At 37.7% G+C, this 19,972-nt stretch overlaps 2 protein-coding genes across 2 annotated transcripts; one reads left to right on the forward strand and one right to left on the reverse strand.

The window, feature by feature from the left end:
* The first annotated feature begins 560 nt into the window (after positions 1–560).
* Positions 561–3,548, forward strand: chchd1 (coiled-coil-helix-coiled-coil-helix domain containing 1). Its single transcript, XM_074675808.1, has 3 exons — positions 561–929; positions 2,042–2,160; positions 3,104–3,548. The coding sequence occupies exons 1-3, from the start codon at positions 788–790 to the stop codon at positions 3,209–3,211; spliced, it is 369 nt and encodes a 122-aa protein (XP_074531909.1). The 5' UTR covers positions 561–787; the 3' UTR covers positions 3,212–3,548.
* Positions 3,549–4,020: 472 nt separating this feature from the next.
* On the reverse strand, positions 4,021–8,878 carry LOC141795293 (solute carrier family 22 member 7-like). The gene is made up of 10 exons (XM_074676122.1): positions 8,498–8,878; positions 8,155–8,258; positions 7,369–7,523; positions 7,010–7,178; positions 6,201–6,324; positions 5,886–5,995; positions 5,527–5,741; positions 5,065–5,173; positions 4,428–4,634; positions 4,021–4,117 (listed from the first exon to the last, which is right to left on the reverse strand). Exons 1-10 carry the CDS (start codon positions 8,876–8,878, stop codon positions 4,021–4,023), a joined length of 1,671 nt encoding a protein of 556 aa, XP_074532223.1.
* Between the last annotated feature and the right edge of the window lie 11,094 nt (positions 8,879–19,972).

Raw genomic sequence — 19,972 nt, forward strand, 5'->3', positions numbered from 1 at the left:
ACACTGGGTCATTCGGGTGATGTTTTACTTTTATTTAACACAGAAAGTTACAAGGCTCCATAATTTATTTGACAAAAAATCATGTGTTGGAATTGGCAGTTTTTGCTCTACCCAATTTCTCAAATGTCAAATTTGCTCTTCAAAATAATAATTAGAACATTACAAAACTGTTTTAAAAACTATTTAAATTAATATAGATTAAAAACGTGTTTAAGTTTTTATTGATGGTTACGGTAATTAAACTCGTGATTATGTGCACAAATGATTGTTACTGCGATCAAGCCCACCCCTCTTCTTTTATCCACACAAAAAGGTAACAGGTGGCTTTCCATCAATAGCAAATATTTTCCCTTACCCAAATCACTTCATATTCACCCAGTCAACCTGTTCAAAAACAAGCCACAACATGAACAAGCAAAAATAGCATCAAAGAAAATGCAGCTACAACAACTTAACCAAACTCTTAAATATAAATAACCTAACCGTAGTAAAATGCTGCGACTGTTATTCGTTTTTCTTTCGGTGTACCCCTGAACGCCTCATCTGTTTTGACATTTTTTACGACAATCGCTTCACGGTTTACGGCAAAATATGGCGCTGTCCTGGTGGTAGCTGTGGTACAGTGCGGTCCTTCTCCTTTACAAACTTACACGATTCATACCGGAGCGAAGCAGAGGATTAGTTTTGGGGCCTCAGAGGATATAAAGTTTTTATGAAGAGAATTTTAAATCCCTGTGTAAGGAGGCGTTATTAAGAGCTGTCAGTTGTTTTCGCTTTGAGGAGCAGCATGGCGGTGCAGGCAGGAGGAGCAGCGATCCAGGAGAAGGTCAACAGGCTGCTCAGTAAACAGAACAGGAGGCCCGTCATCAAACCGAATCGGCCTCTGGTTCTGCTAGACTCCGTAGCGAACCGAAAACCGAAGAAAGGAGGTATGTAAAGATAACCTAAGAGTGCGACAACTTTAGGCAAGAAAGAGTGAAATGACAGACTGCGGGAGTCTGAAGGAGCTTGATAAAAACTCGTGGTGTGATTATTTTACAGCGCTCAAATTTAGCACAGGAGAAGAGGTTCTATTTGCAGAGTCCAAATGTTTAAATGACAAACTTCTTGACAAACTTTTTTGTTCTGTCTTTTTGTTCTCTTCCCTGTACATTTGAATGTTTTGTGTTCCCTGTGAGACCGGCTGAGTGTAAGATGGGGCCCTATAACAGCTTGATTATTTAGTTTTACTCCCTCGTGAACTAATTAAGTGATGATTGTCATAAGTTGTTTTTGTTAACACCATAGCGGAGAATGAACTGATAAAGATTTTATGTAGACAGCCATCAGAAAGCCTGGCAGAGAGAGGTGTACAGTTATAAACAAGATCTGCATTCAGTGTCCAGCCTTTTTATCATTATTTCCTGTGAGCAGACACACTAAAACAAAGTCTGTCGTGTTTATTCACATGTACACTGGTGATTTAAACTCAACAAGTTGGGTTTTAATATAATTGTTTTAGATTTTGGAAGGTGGATAAAAAATTTCAACACACACCATGGGACAAGTATACTTTTTGACATGATGACTACAACTATGGCTAAAAGAGCTTGTCCTATCTCTTTACATTTCCCAGAGTCTGGCCTAATTTTCTGATTTTCTTCAGAGAAAATCACAACATTGGTTATAGATGGATAAACAGAAATTTCACATAAAATGTGGAATGTTCAACTTTCAAGTTGTACTATTGGACTGTCAATGCATGATATGTATATTAGAACATGGTTAACAGGTCATGAAGCTTGAGCTAAACAGCTGGCAAGGGAATGAGACCTTGAGATGGGTGAAATTCATGGTCAGGTGTTTTATTTCCGCTTCTGATACAGGCACCAAATCCCTTTTTTGTTAAATTGGCCACAGCTATGGAACATCTGTACGTATGTACGGTTGACATGCTTCTTATTGGAAAAATGTTAAAAACATATATATTTTTAAGTTGTTTATCAATTATTAATAAATCTAAGGTTTAATAAAGGTATAATCTGTTGGTTTGTCTCCTTAGAGGCAACCTGCATTGCTGAGATGTCCACCCTGATGGTGTGCTGGAGGAAGAATAACTTTGTGGAAAGTTTTTGCTCAACTGAGACAAAAAAATTCTACGACTGTGTAAAGAACGCCAAGGTAAGTTCTAAACACTAATACCAGCAGCCTTTGCCGAATAGTGGGTTCTAGTTCATACCCAGGGTTTCTTTACACTATGCATCCACTTAATCAAACCAGTAAAATTGCACACAAGTAGCTGGTTGTTAGCTCAACTTAGAGTTTTCAGTGAGTTCATCCAGATTTGAGGGGCAGTATTCCCAGAATATAACCAAACATGTACAAACATGCCTTAGCAGGATCAACATATTCAAAACTTAGACCCAACTATGATCTTAGAAAAGTATGGTGATGTTGGATTCCAGATCAACAGAGCAGCTGATGGCGGCAGGGGAAATAACAGGAAAAATATCATCAAGTTTAAACATGTCACTTAAGGCTTAAATCAGTGTCCATCATGGTTCAACTTTTATAACTCATTGTATTGCATTAAATTGATTTCTTGCATCTTTTTTTCCTACTTGTGGCAGTTCTAAAGATTCAGAAACAAAGGAGTTCATGTCACTTTTGAGATCACGTCAAATAATTTTACATTGTGCCTTGTGATACTGAAGAATTGCCAGTGATTTCTGTAGTCTTATGAATTTCTGATAGAACATCAACATTTATGGGCCCATAAGTGTATTTTTTGTTGAGAGAAGCTGCAAACAGTGATACTGCTGATGTTTTTGCAAGTGTTTTCAATCCAACACAGGTTTTCTCACAAGCTATGTTTTTAAAAACATCAGTTCTCTTCTCACTAAAAGCTGGGCAAAAGTCGACATGTAAAGAAAATAAATGAAAATCATAGTTACCACACTTACCTTATTTCCTGCTTTGATCCTCCAACTTTATTCTGATTCTGGATACAGTAAAACTTTCGGCCATGGTTTTTTCTTGATAAAGTAATGAAGAATGCTGAAGTCTGTTCTCATAAATGACTTAAGAAACAATGCTAACCCTTTCTCCTCCTCTTCCTCTGTAGATGATGAAGGGTAAATCTAACCAGAGCAAGCTACAGGGAGGACAACTACCCCCAAAACAAGCCACCACACTGCTGAAGAGATTCCCAAACTGTACTTCAGAGATCTGACTAACGATGAGGAGGAGCAGCAGGAGTTACAGACTGTTTATTGATGAGGACTGAAAGACTTTTGGAGGTCAAACAGAGTGAAAACGCTGATAAACAAGATCAGCATAAAGCAGGTTATAGGGAATTTCAGTTTGAGCAGGATACAAACTCTGTAATCTCTGCAGCTTGTTCTCTGTGTAACATCAGCAGACCAAACCTCATTCTGTTTTTCTCTGATGTTTGGTGATGCTGCTGCCTCTGTGCTCACTGCTCACCGTGTTTTTGTTGACATTCAATGTGAGGGACTGTCTGTGTGTTACACTGCGTAATTATGTTATTAAATGATTTATTGGAGTTATTCTTCTGTCTTCTTCTTGGTTTCAGGCAGCTGGTCAACAGTTATCTCTTATCATCTGACTGAAGGTCATCAACAATCAGCTCACAGTACTTTATATGAAAACTGAACAAATTTTAACTGTTAAATCTGACGAAATGGTTGTCTGTTAGGGATTTACAGCAGCTGTCAGTCCATTACATACATATAAACGAACAAGTGGAGATATTTAGACACCATAGGCTTTGTTGTTAATTGTTCACAGAAAATAACTCAACTCCATTCATCTTAATGTATGTATATTACATTTAATACATTCAGACATGCTTCACAGAAAGAACAGAGACAGAAAATCACAGAAATTAGAACAATGATACAAGATTAAAACAAGATAGAGGGTAGTCGTATGAAATACTTGAGGCACTTGAGTGACATTTCTTCAATGGTGAGTTAAAACTGTTCACAACCAAGATGGCACATAGACAAAGTCCAGGCTTTACTTCTTGTTTTGATCTTCAGTTTCTGCTGTTGAACTTTTCGACTCCAGAATAACACCAGAAGCCTCCACAGTGTGAGGACATACATCTTTTTTTCTGAAATGTAACAAAAACGTTTTGTTTATTTAATATATATATTAAGTGGATATGAAGCAATAAAATACAACGATGCAGAAAATGACCTATGTGAGGAAAAAATGTAAACATATCACAGAAAATCTGTCTGAGCATGAAAGTGACATTGGGTTGAAAGGTTTTTTGCTTGTTTTCTAAGATCTTTTATTAATTTATTTATTTGGGTGGGGGGTCTTAAATGTAATCCTCAATACTGCCACAGGGTGGCGACATAGCAGTGGTAATGATTTCACTTCTAACCATTGTGTAATTCATTTATTTATTGACCAACCTTGGCTTCTCAATGTCATCGATGGTCTCTGGCAGCCTCGCCTTCATCGTCTCTTTCAGCAGCAGAGACACCAGGCCAGAGATGATGGCAACACAGCAGATGATGATCTGAGGAAGAAGGATCCACACGTCCTCCAGCAGCAGGATGAGTGGAGCTATTGATACTCCCAGACGACTGATGAAGCTTACGTAGCCCATGCCATTTTGTCTGGGGAGACAAAAGGGTCAATCATCAGTCCTCTTGAGACATGAGGTAACCCTCTCCTCTCCCTATGACCTCACGTCGCAAGTAGGACATGTTGAAGGCCAGTACAAGCTTGACCACAGTATTGTTACTTCACTATGATCTTACTTGAGTATATGGAAGTACTTCAACTTCACTAAAACTTCTTTAAAGGTTGAAATTTGTTCCAATAATCACTAATGACCACAAAAAGACAAAAAATATATATTTACATACACGTTGATGGATTAAAATAAATAGAGGACAATACATAAACTGATAACTGATAACTGAAACTCAATAAGTTTCATCATTTTAACATTTTTTTAAATAAAATCGGAACAAAAACCTACATTTCAGTATAATTCCGATACATGATACATTCCTCTGTCAGCTGAGCTGGCCTGCTACTGACCTGATGACTGTGGGGTAGAGCTCTGTTGTGTACAGAAAGACAGTTGTGAAGGAAGCTTCTGAAAGGCCTTTACCAAGAATGGCCACAATTGAGCGCACATGCCACAGACCTGCAAAGAACAGCAAATGCAATGATCAGGAGTAAGCTGGGGCTAAAATTGTTAAAGTCTAAAACATTCATCTCACTATGCTGTAAAGTTTTAGAGTTTTATAACCAATCCACTAGGGTAGACAGACTCTATAAATGGTGTTTCATTGTGGTAGAACATTTCCATTGTCTTGAAACACCTTGTTAAAAAATTGACACATTCTGTTTCTCGTAGCTACAAAAAGTTTTCAATCAATTTGAATCAAAGCCATAAAATCTTCGGGCTGTGTTGATTAAGGGCATAAAGAGAAAATGGTAAAAAACAAAGAAAGGGAAAAAAGCACAACAAAGAAAACTACAAACAGGCATTCCTACTTTTCGGCAGAAAGATGTTGATGGCAATGCAGATTCCTGTCAGTAAAAGAGTTCCAGCTTGGCATTTCCTCCTCCCAATAATGTTAAGAAAACAATAGATCGTCAGCTTGGCAGGGACTTCTATGGCAGCGTAGATGAAGTGTGTGAGGTACATGTTTAAACCAAATCCACTGATGTTGAGGCTGATTCCATAGTATGTTAAGGCAACTCCAAACCTGCAGAGTACAATGAAAAAAATGTACTCTGTCACAGAATTTTGCCCCTTGTTTCAACAACCATGACTTTGGTATAACTTAATGAATCAGAAGGGTTATTTAAACTATGAATGTTTGATTAGTTTTTCTCATTGTGATACCCACCACACAATCCCTGTCTTCAGGGAGAGCAGTCTCATCTTTGGGGTCTTGAATAGGTCAAGGTAAGTGTAGCTTTTGTCCTGATTCTCCTGTGTTTCTATGTTCGATAGAGCCTGTGAGATGCAGAAAAAAGGTTGAAGTTGTTCATATAATTATTAAATCATATCCCATTTTTTTCCAGTGTGTTCATAAAAAGTTATCTTAGTTATCATATAAACGTATTGTGCACAAGCATATGACAGTACTAACAGACAGCAGTGTATGCTACTACATTCAACCCATCAGGTCCAGTTGGACCACCATCAGGCTCAAACTTACATCCAGTTTTATTTTGGATGACAGCTTGGGTCTTTTGTTGAATGTAGCACATCTGTCAAGGTAAAACTGGGCACTCTTCACTTTGCCGTTGGCTAGTAACCAACGAGCAGACTCAGGAATCCACCTGAAATTACATTCAAAGTAAATGACAATTACCCTGGACATCAGAAAAAGAAAAAAAATAAGGAAAAGTTCTCAAGCAGTGTGGCTGAACCAATCATAGTGTCCATATTCTGTGTAGTGTTTTTAGAATACTAATCAAAATCCCTAAAGATGATGTTTTGCAAAAAAAAAAGAAAGGCTCAAGCAAGAACTATGATTACATTTCTAGATCTAGTTAGGTCTTTCCCCCTAACTAAATTTAAAAGAAAAAAAAACACTGGCAGTTTGGTTCAACATAAAAAAAAATTAGAGACAGGCTTTGGTTTTGACAAAGGAAGTCCAAAAGACAGATTTTGACATTTTTTATTTGTAAAACAGGCTTAAAGAAAATTTAATATTAAGGAAAAATAATCTCTCTATATATTCCTACATGTAATCTCTTATGCTTTACATTTGAGTTCCTTTATGGCACTTTGTTGACTCCATGCAAGTCCATAAAAATAACACAAGAATATAAGTCATATTAAGAATGACACAGTCAAAACAAATGAAATTCAAACCACTCATACTGCATTTTGAAACATAAACTCTTACATCTGAAAATCTAATGTATTTCCAGTAATACTGCAGCCATATTGTTGAGGTGGTCCTCAAAAAGCTTGCTCCATGTTGTACATAGTTGCCACTGAGAGTGTTTTTCCACTTACCACCAAGTCATAACTGCAAACCCCAGTGGGGCCGTTACGGTCATGATTAGTGAGCGCCAGTCAGTCACCAGGAAGGCAAACCCAGCCAGCAGCATGTTTCCTACAGACCACGCCAGGCTGCCCATGACACCGATCAATGATCTATGACCTGTGTCCACCCACTCAATGGCTGCAAGATGAGAAGAAGAGACAAATAAGTTAATACTGAAGAATTTCAATAAACCCATGATCACATTCACAAGGTTTAGAAAATAATTAAAGACTCATCTTGCTGTTACTTCCAGTGTTTTTGGTTTCAGGTGTGAAAAAGAAAAGGTCTTTGAACACAGATCTTGATGTAAAGTATAAATGTAGCTTACTGAGAACTGCTGAGTTGATGCTGATTCCTGTCAGGCCAAAGCCAGTTAGAAATCTCAGCACAGCAAACAGAATGTAGGAGTTTGCAAATGCGCTGGAGAAGCCAAATATGATTGTCATGAGGTACGAGGCCAAAAGAGTACTTTTCCTCCCATATCTGGATATGAGAAATAGGAGGAAAAAAAACAAAAATTAAAGTTGTAGATTGCAACTTTGAAATATTTGTTTTGCTTTAGTGAATGTTTCTTTTCATTTTAGTTTCAGGTAATTGAATAATAAGTAGGGAGCAGGAAAGTGAACACAAAAATGTCAAATTCAAATCAAAAGTCACAGTATTTTCAGTATACCATCACGGGTACCTTGCAGTTTCTTGTCTAACAAATACGATTAAAGTGGGATAATTTGTGTTTAAGGCTAAAGGCCAAAAATCTGATTTTCTTAAGATCGCTGAAGGTGTTCCCCAGGGTTTTATTTTTGGACCCATTCTGTTCTCTAGGTCTTCACCTAGCAGCCTCTGCCATCAGCATATAACTGAGATGTGAATGGTTGAACATTTCATTGTAATGTAAAGGCTCAAAAATAGTTCTTTGTCTTCTCGCAAGCTCAATTACAACAACTGGATTTTAATATTTTCTATTTGGATAAACATCAAACTCATTTAATGTACAAATTACCTATCTGGCTAAAAAGCTCAGAATGAAGATTGACTCTTATTTCAGAAAGACTTCACTTTACCATCTGTTCCACCTTGGATATTAAATGATTTTCAGAAAGTTTTGCACACTCACTTATCACACAGATATCCAAAAGCAATGGCGCCCAGCATCACACCAAAAAAGAAAATAGTGCCTGTAGTTTTTGTCAGACTTTTTCTTTCACAGACCAGGTCCCACTGAAAAGCAGATCACAGAAAAAAAGAGTTAGATCGTCCTCTTATTTATCAATTTTCTTTGTCTACAATGGCTTTGATGTATTAAATCTAATAACTAGATCTTTAAAACCACTCAATACTGCATCAAGTAAGAAAAAACTTTTTCACCAAATTAAAACCACAAAACTTAATTAAGGAGAAACACATTTTAAAGGATGAATGGATGATGGTATTTGCAAATGAAACTTTAGAGATTGTACCTCTGTTGCCAGGGTGGAGGTGAAGGTGGAGTTGTCATAAACCCATCCACTCTGACAGGGTACTGTTGGCAGATAGGCACTGTTGGAGGTATTGTCTGTGAGCTGAAACTGAGGCTCTGCAAACATCTCACAGGATTTAAGGCTCCCATCTCTTCGAGCAGGAATACTGACAGCCAGTCTCTGCTCCTTTGTTAAATTATCAAAGAGTCCTTCATAGTCCAGAGTGCTAATGTCACAGTGGTGAGGAGGCTCAGCTGCGATGAAGATGTTGAGTAAGAAGTGACAGGGTAGGACTATTCGAGGAGTCCACAGCAGGATGAGAAGGACAATCTGGAAAGGCCCAAAACCGTTGATTTCCTCCAGGATGTTTTCGAACTTCATCTTCAATTTTCTTATCGCGTCTACAGAAGCAAAACAGCAGATGAAAGCCAAACATGAATTGATAGTTCGCACCACTTACCAAAATAAAAAAAAAAACAAACAAACAATTAAAATGACCCACCTGTATCGAAAAATAGACAAGTTTTGGTTTCTCAGAACAATGCACCTCTGCACCGCAAGAACTGATCTCTGAAGCTCCTCATTCACCGCTGAGTAAGCAGCTTAAATTTGGCACCAAAACCACCTGATCATTAACATTCAGATCACCTTTGGACATCCAAATGTTTAGAAATAGATCATCAACCAGACATGTTAACACCCACAGCAGTAAAAGTTGTTGTAGGAGAAGTTTGCTCTTGGCAACGTAATAGCATGGTTTTATATTATCTGTTTACCCTTAAGCCACCACACTTTTTCACTGAATAGAAAAAGAAAAAAAATTAAGATTCAGGGGTAGTTTAGAGTGCTTTAACATTTGTTATATTCCTGTGATGGAAAAATCATTTCAGCACTACCTTGATGACTTATAAATAAAAGCTCTGACATATCATATTTATATTGAATATGCAATAACAGGATGGTTCACGTTAGTGCTCTTTAAGTTATCAGCTACAGAGAAAAGGAAGTGAAACATTAAGCATATCTGACAGCAGAGGTGAAGCCAAGTAAAATGACAAAAGACAATTTGCAAAACCTAACCTGTTCACAGCATGGACAACCTACCGAGAGGAATCATTAACCAACTCATGATTGTGCTTCTCTGATGTTTTGTTGGAGCGCAGTTTGCAGTTGGTAACTAATCCTTCCATCTGGTTAAGGAACTTAATGAAATCCTGCAATTTTTTTTAAGCAAGACGTTTCAGCTGTTTTCTGCTGACTTTTCTTACAGTGTTCCCTTTTGCATTAAAAAAAAAAACAGTATAAAAAGTTCATAGACATTATGTAAATGTCTGTATATCACTGATTGTATGCATCAACAAATACAAGTCACAGCTTAAAGATCTGTATGTTCCAGTTTAGAACATTCCTGTCTCATGATTATTCAGCAGTTATATAACCCAGGAGAAGGAACAGAAATAATAAACGTATGTCTCCATCTCTGTGTGTCCCGACCTGAAGTGACATTTTTAGAAAGAACTTGTTTATTTGACATCCATAAAGGATGTCCTTTCTCTCATTATGTAGTGTTTTTCTGTTTATTAGTAGTGAATAATCACTCGCCCTCCCTCAAGCCCATCCCATCCAAAGACTTATTTTGGTCTTTCTTTCTGATCAAGCCGAACTGGCCTCAAAAAGGGACAAATACCGAGAAGGACTGAGTAATTATTGCATAAGCTCTTTGTGTTTGTGCTTCCTCGATCAGAACAATCGCTGAAAACACAATTCTGAGCTGGAGAGGCTTGATCTGGCCAAGAAGTACATTTCTGGATGAACTCCCATGGAAAAACAAAGATGCCTAAAAGACCTTTGGACAATTACACTGCTCAGTACGCACAGTATGTGATGTAAGTGGTTCATTGTGTCACTGTTTCACAGAATTGCTTAAGTAGTCTGGCTCCAGATTAATTCACCGCATTGATCCTTGTCACAAACTCATCCAGATGGAGACACGATGAAGAACAAGTCCAAGTTATGACAGGAGTAAATGCTACGCTAGGAACACTGAGTGCCTTGCGTTTAACTATTCTTGTTAAGTGTAGCTCTAAAGGTCAAAGGTCAACAAAGGAATAAATTTAACTCTAAAGTGTCCTGCTTAGTGTTTGCATCTCAGGCATCATGAGTAAAAAGATAGAGGAATTCTTGGTTCTTTGCCTTGGATTGTGTTGACCCCCTTCTTCCATTGATGATCTTTGCTGACTACAAACATCCATTCACTTTAAGTACAGATGCATCAACGTTTCTACTTCCTGCAGAGCTTAAGACCGTAACGCCTTACTTGTATAACTTTTCATTGACAGACTTTTAAACATGGATGTAGTCTCAGTAACATTACCTGTTGGTTTCTGAAGCAGAGTTTTAAAGCCCATAGCTAGCGGCAATGCCAACTTAAACTCAGTCAGTCAGCTAAACACGGGCCAAAGATTGTGTGGTCTCCTCACTAACAGCTACAGGGTCCCTGTCTGTCAGTCAAGTCAGCCTGGCTTTTTAGTGTGCAGGACTCATCACCTTGATATAAAAAGATAAATAAGTGAGAAGCATAGACTGAACATAGAGTGGACAGTGTGGCTCCTCCTTTTACCATTGTACAGTTTGAAGCCAAATTACCCCAGTTGGAGGCGCCAGCCAGACACTATGAGGGACTCAGAGAGAATCTGAGTGGAGCTGGGTGACAAAAATATGTATATATTTTTCTTTTAAGAGTCTAATCTCTTCTTGGTTCTCCATCCTGACATATTTTACAATCCCTGAAAAAAAATACACAACAACAGCAGCTGTCAATCATCATTAAATGTAACATAAAATCTTGTTTTTAACCTCTTATAACTAATGAATACCAAACTTTTCAGAAAAAAGAGGACTTGAATACAAGGCAGCCTAGTAATATCTTCAAACCACCACAATAATTGGATAAAAGAAACATTTCTACATGGTGCATTAAGTTTTTAATGTTTGATCACAGCCCATCTGGAATGACTGGGGAGATGTTTTTTTTTTAACCTATACTGCAGCCAGCCACCAGGGGGAGCAGTTTTTGTAGGGACCTCACTTCAAACCGAGCTAGATGACTTCCATGTTTTATTACAGTCTATGGTAAGAAGCTACTTCACCCCATGTAAAGTCAAATTCTTATTCAAACCAGGCTACTTTACGTGCAAATGTTGGCTTTGTTAAGCATGTGTAGGTGTTGGCTGGACACTCATAGCCAGGTGATGTGACCAGATTTAAATGTGGCCCTTGACATGTGTAGGACCAGTGCTATGTAAAACAAAGTTTAACGATGCTGGGTGGTTGAGGAATTCTTTTGCATGGACATTGGGATGGCAGCTTATAAGAGTATAAATTCACCAATAATGTCTCAACAAGGTTAAAGCACTAAGTCAGATGATCCAGGAGTAAAAGTGACACTAAATCTGGGGGGTAGCATACCAAAAGAAATTAAAACAGGGCCATACTTTATGACAAAAAAGAATTTTTAAAAGTTTCATTTCTAGAGGTATATCAGAATTGGATGGCACACATGACCAAACAAGTTTTACACAGATCTTAGGTTGGTATAAATGGATAATGTAAAATAGATTGACTCGAAGATACTTGACTTAATAACACCCATCCCTCTCTTTCACAGCCCAACCAAGAGGTAAAAAGTGCAGCTCTCTGCAGATTATCACTCTTCTCTGATTTAACTGGAAACTCCTCTCCCAGTTTTTATGTTGCCCAGTTGGCCAGTTCAGCCTTCTTGTTCTTTTGCCAGAACAACTTGAACAACCACAGCAGCAGCAGGTGGATTATTAAAACAAATCATGCAGTTAACAAAAGCATGTTTTTAGCTCAATAACGTTGTGACTTTTCTCTGGTGAGTAAAATATATACAACCAAAAAAAGACCTTACCTCAGACATGATGAGGGGGAAATGCAAGGAGTCTTCGATAGCTATTCTTTAAACTTGCATTGCATAATGAGCGAGTCTGCTGAAAAGCTTACTCTGCACTTGGAAAGCAAGCTGTGTATAAAGTGTTAATTCTTACTTTGCTAATCTTAGAGACTTTGGACATTCTCCATGGCAATCCCATTCATGGTCTCAAAGGTGCTGACTGTGGGTTGAAGAAAACCTGTATCACAGTATGGAGCTCCCCTGCAATCAATACTACCACAAAGACCATCCCTTATTACACAGCGCCAGCTCCAATTTTAAAGACACTGCTTAAAGTGCAAGGTCATTTCATATTAATCTTCTTGTGTAAGATCAGAAAGCTATAATGGCTGTAACAGTAGCATGACTACTTTGTGAGCGAGATGATTTACGTTGGGTCCTTGGCTCCATACAGTTTCAGGACCAGTCAGCTATTGTCTGATGACCAGAGACAGCTTTGAGAAACAGGGATAATATCTTTGCTGTTGTTAATAGTCAAAACACAAACTCCAGAGGTGACAGTTGAGGCAGGCCCCTCTCATGTCGTATCCTGGGAAGTAGACACTCACTCAACTCTTAATAGTAGGCTTAAAACATTCCTTTGAGATTAAGCCTAGGAGCTGACTCAGGTCTGGATCAGCTCTTGGTCCTGCTGCTGTAGGCACAGACTGCCAGGGGAGCAGGCGCATGGAGCTCCTGTAGTTCCTTCTCTCCTCTATCAACACTTGCTTTAAATCTGAATATCTCTTTTAAATTATTAACAACAGATATTTCTGGGGGTCCCTGAGCCCCCTTGTTTTGTAGGTTCCTCTGGATCTTTGTTGCAGACGGCATGCTGCTGTAGACTCCAGACTCCAGCTGTTACTTCTATTAACATCAGCCTTACTATTCCCTGAGAATAGCTGCTTGCCCTTACTGTTATACGAGATACTTTCAACCATCCCTGTAACTAACATCATTATGATGCTACTAATAGACACGGTGGGTTTAAGCTGCCCAGTCAGTAATAGACAACATCAGTCTATTATCATGAATAGGTAGTTCCTACAAATAGCACACAAACTTTTACTAAACTAAAAGGCACTGCACTGATAAGTCTTCTCTTTGCATTTCCACCAACTTTCAAGCCAAATATGAGTCCAGTTCTGCTCAAAGTTTTCTATACCTACCCTTTGTTTCCTATACTTGTGTTGAATCTTTGTAAATAACATAAGCAAAGAGCTTTTTTGTAAAGCATCTTGATAAAACATTTGCTGTGAATTTATATAGATAAATATTTATTGATGATTAATTGTGTCCTCTGATTCAAACATGAGAACGTCGATGATTGTTTACATTTTACAGATCTGAGCTACACTGGGAGGTCAATCCAAGTCTGAGTTTCTGTGTCCGGGGATTAGGTTTAGAGCATAAACAAACTGTCCCTAGGTCAATTTGCTGGACCAGTATCCTGAGACATTCTTAGTCCCCTAAGGACACACCAGAGTGAACGGAAACATAGGACTTTTTTTCTTTCCCTAGCTTAGCCTTCTTTCTTGTTTTTTTTCAGTAGTAACACATCAGGTCTTATGAGTCGCTTTCAAGTTTTCAAAACAAGGTGCTTCATTGCAAACAAAGATACGTGATGGTAGACTTTACACTTTATAGAAACGGTCTTTTATCTTGTAAAACCCATCAACATTACTCACTGTGACTTGTTTTACACACAAAAAATATACTTTTTTAATGTTTATACCTAATTCAGAGGGCACCTGAACTCTGTCGTGTACGTATTGTTATAATTTTGGGCACAAAGATGTCGTCATGTGAGTTGCAAAAAAAGAAAAGAAAGAAAACAAGAAAAAAATATTTGCAGGGCTGCAGAGGCTCTGTAAACAGATTAGCTCTACAGATGAGACCATAAATTCTGACATACTGAGAAATCTTAAATTCCAAAGCCATTTCTTCAAACAGCAGTTGTTTTTAAACTTAGCTCTTTCTCAGGAACACAATGCACTATTTCTCCAGTAGATGGAGCCATAGAGGAATAAAATCTTAAAAGGCTCAGGCATTGCTCTCATCAACACCAAACACTATAATCTTCTCTGTCTTTCTCCTGACCATGACTTGAGCTCTTATGTCTATGCTACATTATTATAGTGTAAGAGATTTTGATGCATCTGACTGTTAAGGTTTTTTTTTTTTAATTTCATTATTTTTTTATTTATTTATTATGTGTTTATATGTTTTCCTCTGTTTAGTCATCAGGAATATTCTGTTTTTCTGAACACACAAAAATTCAGATGATTTTATAGCAGGGGGCTAGATTAACACCTTGTACTTGTAAAACTTTTCAATAAGAGGCACCCAGTCACAAAGTCAAAAATCTACTTGAAGAAAAAATATTTGTACAACTGATTAAAAAGGTTGTGGCTGCTACTGATCAGTCATGACATTATGATCATTTGTCCATCATTGTGTGGCTTGTACTCCTCAGTTCAGGGTTGAAACAGTCCTGACCTAATGAAGCAATGACTCCATCAGACCTCTTAAGGTTTGTTATTGTATTTGGCACCAAGACAGATCCTTTAAGGCCAGTCAGTTGAGAGATAGGGTCATGGACTTATGGATTGCACTGGGTTGGATATGGTCATAGCGCCTCTTAAGGTTGCTCAACTGAGTTGAGATCTGGAGAACTTGGAGGCCAAATCAACTCCTTCAAAGTAAAATTCAGTCATTTTGAATTAGGTTCAATAATTTCAATGGCAAAGTAAAGAAGTGAAACACGTCAAAATAAAGCGTATATTGGCATGGGGAATAGCTTTGGTTTGCTAGAATGAGCAAAAAGACGTTTGGAGAGGTGATCCTGCCTGTAACAGTTGATGGCCCAGCTTCTACCAAAAGGACTGGTTTGACTGTCACAGACCATATTGCTACCTGTTCTTAGGTAACCCATCTCTGCAAAATGGACTATCACTTTGAGCTAGTTGCCTTGCTCAAGTTGGATCGCCAACATAAGAATAAAGAAGAAGAATAAATGCTCTTCCACCCACTGATAGACAGGTGCTATTATAAAGACACATTCAGTACTTTTCATGTTGCTTATCAATGATCTTGCTACAATGGTTGATAGGTGTAGCGACTCCCTGGCCTCCCTGGCCTGCAGGCCTGTTCCTGTATTCAGCTATCAATTAAATCTAACCAAATTAGTCAAACTGTATACACATAATTTCAGATTGGGTAGATTGATGGGTCAAGATGTATGTAGGAAATGTGGATCAGTCAGGATAATGTGGAGAGTGATGCAACCTATGCATTGTTTGCAGTGTAAAAGTCAAGCTTGCAATCACACCCTCCCGTTTCAGCTCCATGATTTCCTGCTCCCCTTAAAGAAACAAAAGCCAGATTAAAGCAAAGAAATCCTCATGTGTTGACCTATATCGCTGGCTGACAGTCTCACATGCTCCTTTGTTTGAGCAGTAAGGTTTATGTTCCTGCCTTCCTGCAGAGGAAGGAAGACGCACAAAAAAAATGTCATAAGGTTTTTGGATTGAGGCTTATAAACAGACCTTAGGACCCAATGGCACCTGACAGTAAACTAACACACCCTCTGCCAGTACTTTTCCAGAACTCCCATCAGGCCTCAGGATGTATTAGCATCAAGCTAAATACTACCATAGTCCTTTGCAGTGTTTTTCCTAATTATCCATCACTCTAAATATTGGGGCTTCTGTTTAATCAGAAATTAGTAAGCCTTGTTTAACCCTGATGAAACTTAACACCAAAGGCTGCTCCTTAAGTTTTTTTTAAATCTAATTTATAAATCCATATTTTTTTCCAAATATGTTGTTTCATCTTTTTCAGCTGTACTCAGTTAAAGTTGTGCCCAACATTAAGTTGCTCCTCTCTGCTCTCATTCATTCTTTAGTCAGAAACACAAGGCTCCACATGAAGAGGAGGTAGAAAGGTGGTTTGAAAGCTGGTGGGGGAAGAGACCAGCAGGTAGGTCTGCAGGTAAGTGTTTCACATTAAATCAACCCTTACTTTGATGAGGAGTCAATCAGAATTTGATACTTGTAATTCATGCGGTGTTACTTTTTGAACATGCTTTGAACTCACAGTGTGTTTTGAGTTTGTGGAGTGGTAAAAGATTTGAAAGTAGTGGTTGGGAGAGTGATTTAGCTGGTCAGAGGTTTGTAAGTAAAGAGTGGGAGGCAAAATCTTGTCTTTTTTAAATTGAATCACAGTTGCAGTTGTGACAGAAATGATCTGCCTGGTTTCTGATGTTCGTGTTTGTTTTTGTTCTGTTTGTTCCTGTAATCCATCAGAAAAAGGGGAGAAGAGGAGACAAGTGACCAAAGAGAAGAGGTGATGGGACAACATTAAGCTTGAACGCTCACATGGAAAGGTAAAAATCAAATCTGATGTCTCAAATGGAAAAGCCTTGAAAACTGTATGAAATGTATATGTAATATAAATTTAGCAAGCATCAATTAAACATTTTAATTTAGTAAATGATTTTATTCAAAGACTTTTATTTTTATTTTCTGTTGGTAACTTGTGTCTCCACAGCTAAAAGCCAAAAGAATCATGAACATCACTTTTAGCAAAAATCACAAGAAGCCCTCATCACTTCATGCTGACTTCAGCCTGATCAACAAGTGACAAGGTGTTTCAAATAAAAAGACAAAAATATGATGAATGTTTTTTTGTTTGTTTGTTTTACAAGTTAAGACGTATAAATGGTGTTCAAAGAAATGCAACAAGCCAAACTCATGTTAAGTGGCAAGTTATCAAGTGTAATTACAATGTTGTTCCACTTAAATTGAGTTTTGCTTCTTAACTACATGATGTTTCTGCATTCCTTCATTTCCCAGAGTTTTTAAGTTTTGATAATATTTGAAGCCATAATACAATGGTGGGAGCAAGACTTTCACCAGAAGGTGGTGGCATGGTGCAAAACTTGAGGCTGGCAGGGGTGTCCTACAGGGCATTGTATTAGCACCAACCTTTTTTCCCCAGACACTGAACTTTTGGAAGAAGAAATCACAACATGTATTTATTTACATTTATGAGTTTCAATCAAATAGTTTTTGTGAAGTATTCTGATTCATTTGGGGTCAATTACATATCTTTACATAATCTCAAACGCTGAACAGAAAAACTGAGTTTTCTAAAAACTACAACATCAGAACTTCCCTGGGTGTCTGGAAAAGCTGGTTTTATAATTTATTATAAAATTAATTTTTATCATTAAAATGAGCTAAAATAAACCACACATGCCACATGATAAAGGAGAATAAGATCAGTATGCTTTATTAATTATATCAGTGCAGAAAAACAAACTTCTTATTGGGTTAAAGTCCCCTTATAGTTATAACAATGATAACAATGTATGATAATAACAAGCACAATATGGATTTTAAGCAAGCGTTTTGAAAAACAGAATCTTTATGGTATGACAAGGACAAAAACAGAAACAGACAGCTGATCATGGATCCCACAAAGAAAAGAAAAAGACCCTAATGTTACAAAAGACACATGTTAACTGCTGACATTGTCCTTACAGAGGAAGAGGTATGAATGTGAGTATAAACTGATGATATCATTTATCACTTTTGGGGGAAACCCTTCAAGCAGCACAGTGTGTTGTATGTTGTGTGTGTTGAACTAGGACTGGTGATGGGCCTTCTAGAGTTAAAGCAGAGAAGAAGCCACGCCCCTTTTTACCTAGCTTCAAAAAGTTGCCATTATTCTCTTCCTGAACTAACATCAGTAAACACGATCGATATTTGTAGATAAACAAATACTGAAACACTTGAGCGGTAAAATTCTCATATTTTCTGTTTTATAGCAAAGTGACCTAAACAGTGCAGTGCTGAACACAAACTCAGACTCCTTGTTTTGAATTACCATTTGTAAAAAAAAAAAAAAAAGGAAACTTTTTACAGCTTCAAAACATAATCTGAAACTGTTTTTTCTTTCTGTGAAGCTAGTGAAGCATGTAGCAATATGAAAACGGGACGGGACTTCCTCTCTGCTATAATTTATAGTTTAAAATCAACTTCCTAAAAGCCCACGCTTTACACATACATTTACACAATTTAGTTTAATCTCATCAGTTCCTAAAAAGTCCATCTGAGGTGCTTTTTTGCCTTTCATGTAAATACTCAAAAATATTTAACAATGCTAAAAGCCTAGCAACTCTCCAAATCGCAACTTAGAACTGGACTGTTTTAAGAATTGTTTTTTGTTACTCTGTCAAAAATAACAAAGCTGATTGTATCCAGTCATAAAACGCCTTAACATGCTGCAAGGTAGCTTTTTGTAAACTTTATCCAAAGAAAACTTTCATTTCTAAATTTATGGGTGCAAAACATAAAGTTAATTTTTAGACACTTTAAATGATCCTCAAATAGGAAGTGATTGATGATCGGGAAATGAGAACCGTCACACTTTGAATGACATTGCTTTTTGTCTGATTATAATCCTAAAACATCTGAAAATAACAAACTGGGCTTCTTAGTCTGATACAGTAAAGAGTGAGGGGTAGTGAGAGCAGTAGCATTTGACAGATCTGTTGAGTGAAGGAGATGAGAGATTTGCATCAGTGGGCAGGCTGAGCAGGATGTATCCCTCTGTATGTTACTCAACTCAACTTCATTTCTAATTCTGTCTTCTTCATTATTTCACTGCTCACACCCCTCCTAGTATAAGGATCATCTTTTGTTCTTTTAAACTTTACAGCTAGGGCGGATAGTTTGTCATGGAAAAATGTAGCTGAAAGAATTAGGTTGTTTTTACTCAGAAATAAACTTTGGCATCAATAACTTTCTATATTTTTTTTCTCACATTGCAGCAGCGATGTCCACCAGTTTTGTTTTATAGCTCAAGGTTTGGATGATTAAATGACTATTACAAATTTTAAAAATTAATACTGCAATCTTCTCTTCAAATCATGAAAAGCGACCTAGGTGTTGTTTAAACAAACTGTGCAGCATGTTGAGACAGACATTTTCAACATACAAGCAACAATAGAGCCCGCTCTGAACAGCCACCCCTCCAGGAGAACTTTTACAATCCAGTCAAATATTTTTCAGCTAAACCTAAAAAACCCACAAGCAGCTTCATCTACAGACTGTCAGGTCGTTTGATGAGCTGGGGAATCCATTTCCTTCAATACCTTTGAACAAACTTTGACTTTCATCACCAGGAGATCTACCACGGGTTCTACTTTGATCTAGGGTCCTTGACTACTCTGCTGTTCTGTCAGGATGTAAATGAATGTATCAGAGGAGGCTACGAGGGAGCTGTTGACTCAAACACTTTGGGGTTATTATGAAAAGCAGCTCAGCTATGACAGTGTATCCCCAAGTTTTGGCTTATTTCATTACTATTACCAAATATAAATCGAAGTCAGCTGTGAAACAATAATGAAAAGCATGATATGAATGTAAAGTTCAGTGTCTCAGAAGTCAGGGTTGGGTCCAGGCTTTTTTTAACTGGGGTGTCCAAACCTGGGTACCAACTCAGGCATAACTGTG

This window comes from Halichoeres trimaculatus, unplaced genomic scaffold (assembly GCF_033239565.1).
Source record: "Halichoeres trimaculatus isolate MK-OKI-2021-1 unplaced genomic scaffold, fHalTri1.1 fHalTri1_scaffold_8, whole genome shotgun sequence".
Classification (NCBI taxonomy): Eukaryota; Metazoa; Chordata; class Actinopteri; order Labriformes; family Labridae; genus Halichoeres; species Halichoeres trimaculatus.

Coding starts and splice junctions, on each gene's coding strand:
- chchd1 (XM_074675808.1), top strand. CDS start 788: ATGGCGGTGCAGGCAGGAGGAGCAGCGATCCAGGAGAAGGTCAACAGG. Junction 930..2,041: donor CCGAAAACCGAAGAAAGGAG/GTATGTAAAGAT, acceptor TTGTCTCCTTAG/AGGCAACCTGCATTGCTGAG. Junction 2,161..3,103: donor ACTGTGTAAAGAACGCCAAG/GTAAGTTCTAAA, acceptor CTTCCTCTGTAG/ATGATGAAGGGTAAATCTAA.
- LOC141795293 (XM_074676122.1), bottom strand. CDS start 8,878: ATGAAGTTCGAAAACATCCTGGAGGAAATCAACGGTTTTGGGCCTTTC. Junction 8,259..8,497: donor CCTCCACCCTGGCAACAGAG/GTACAATCTCTA, acceptor TCTGCTTTTCAG/TGGGACCTGGTCTGTGAAAG. Junction 4,118..4,427: donor GATGACATTGAGAAGCCAAG/GTTGGTCAATAA, acceptor GTTACATTTCAG/AAAAAAAGATGTATGTCCTC.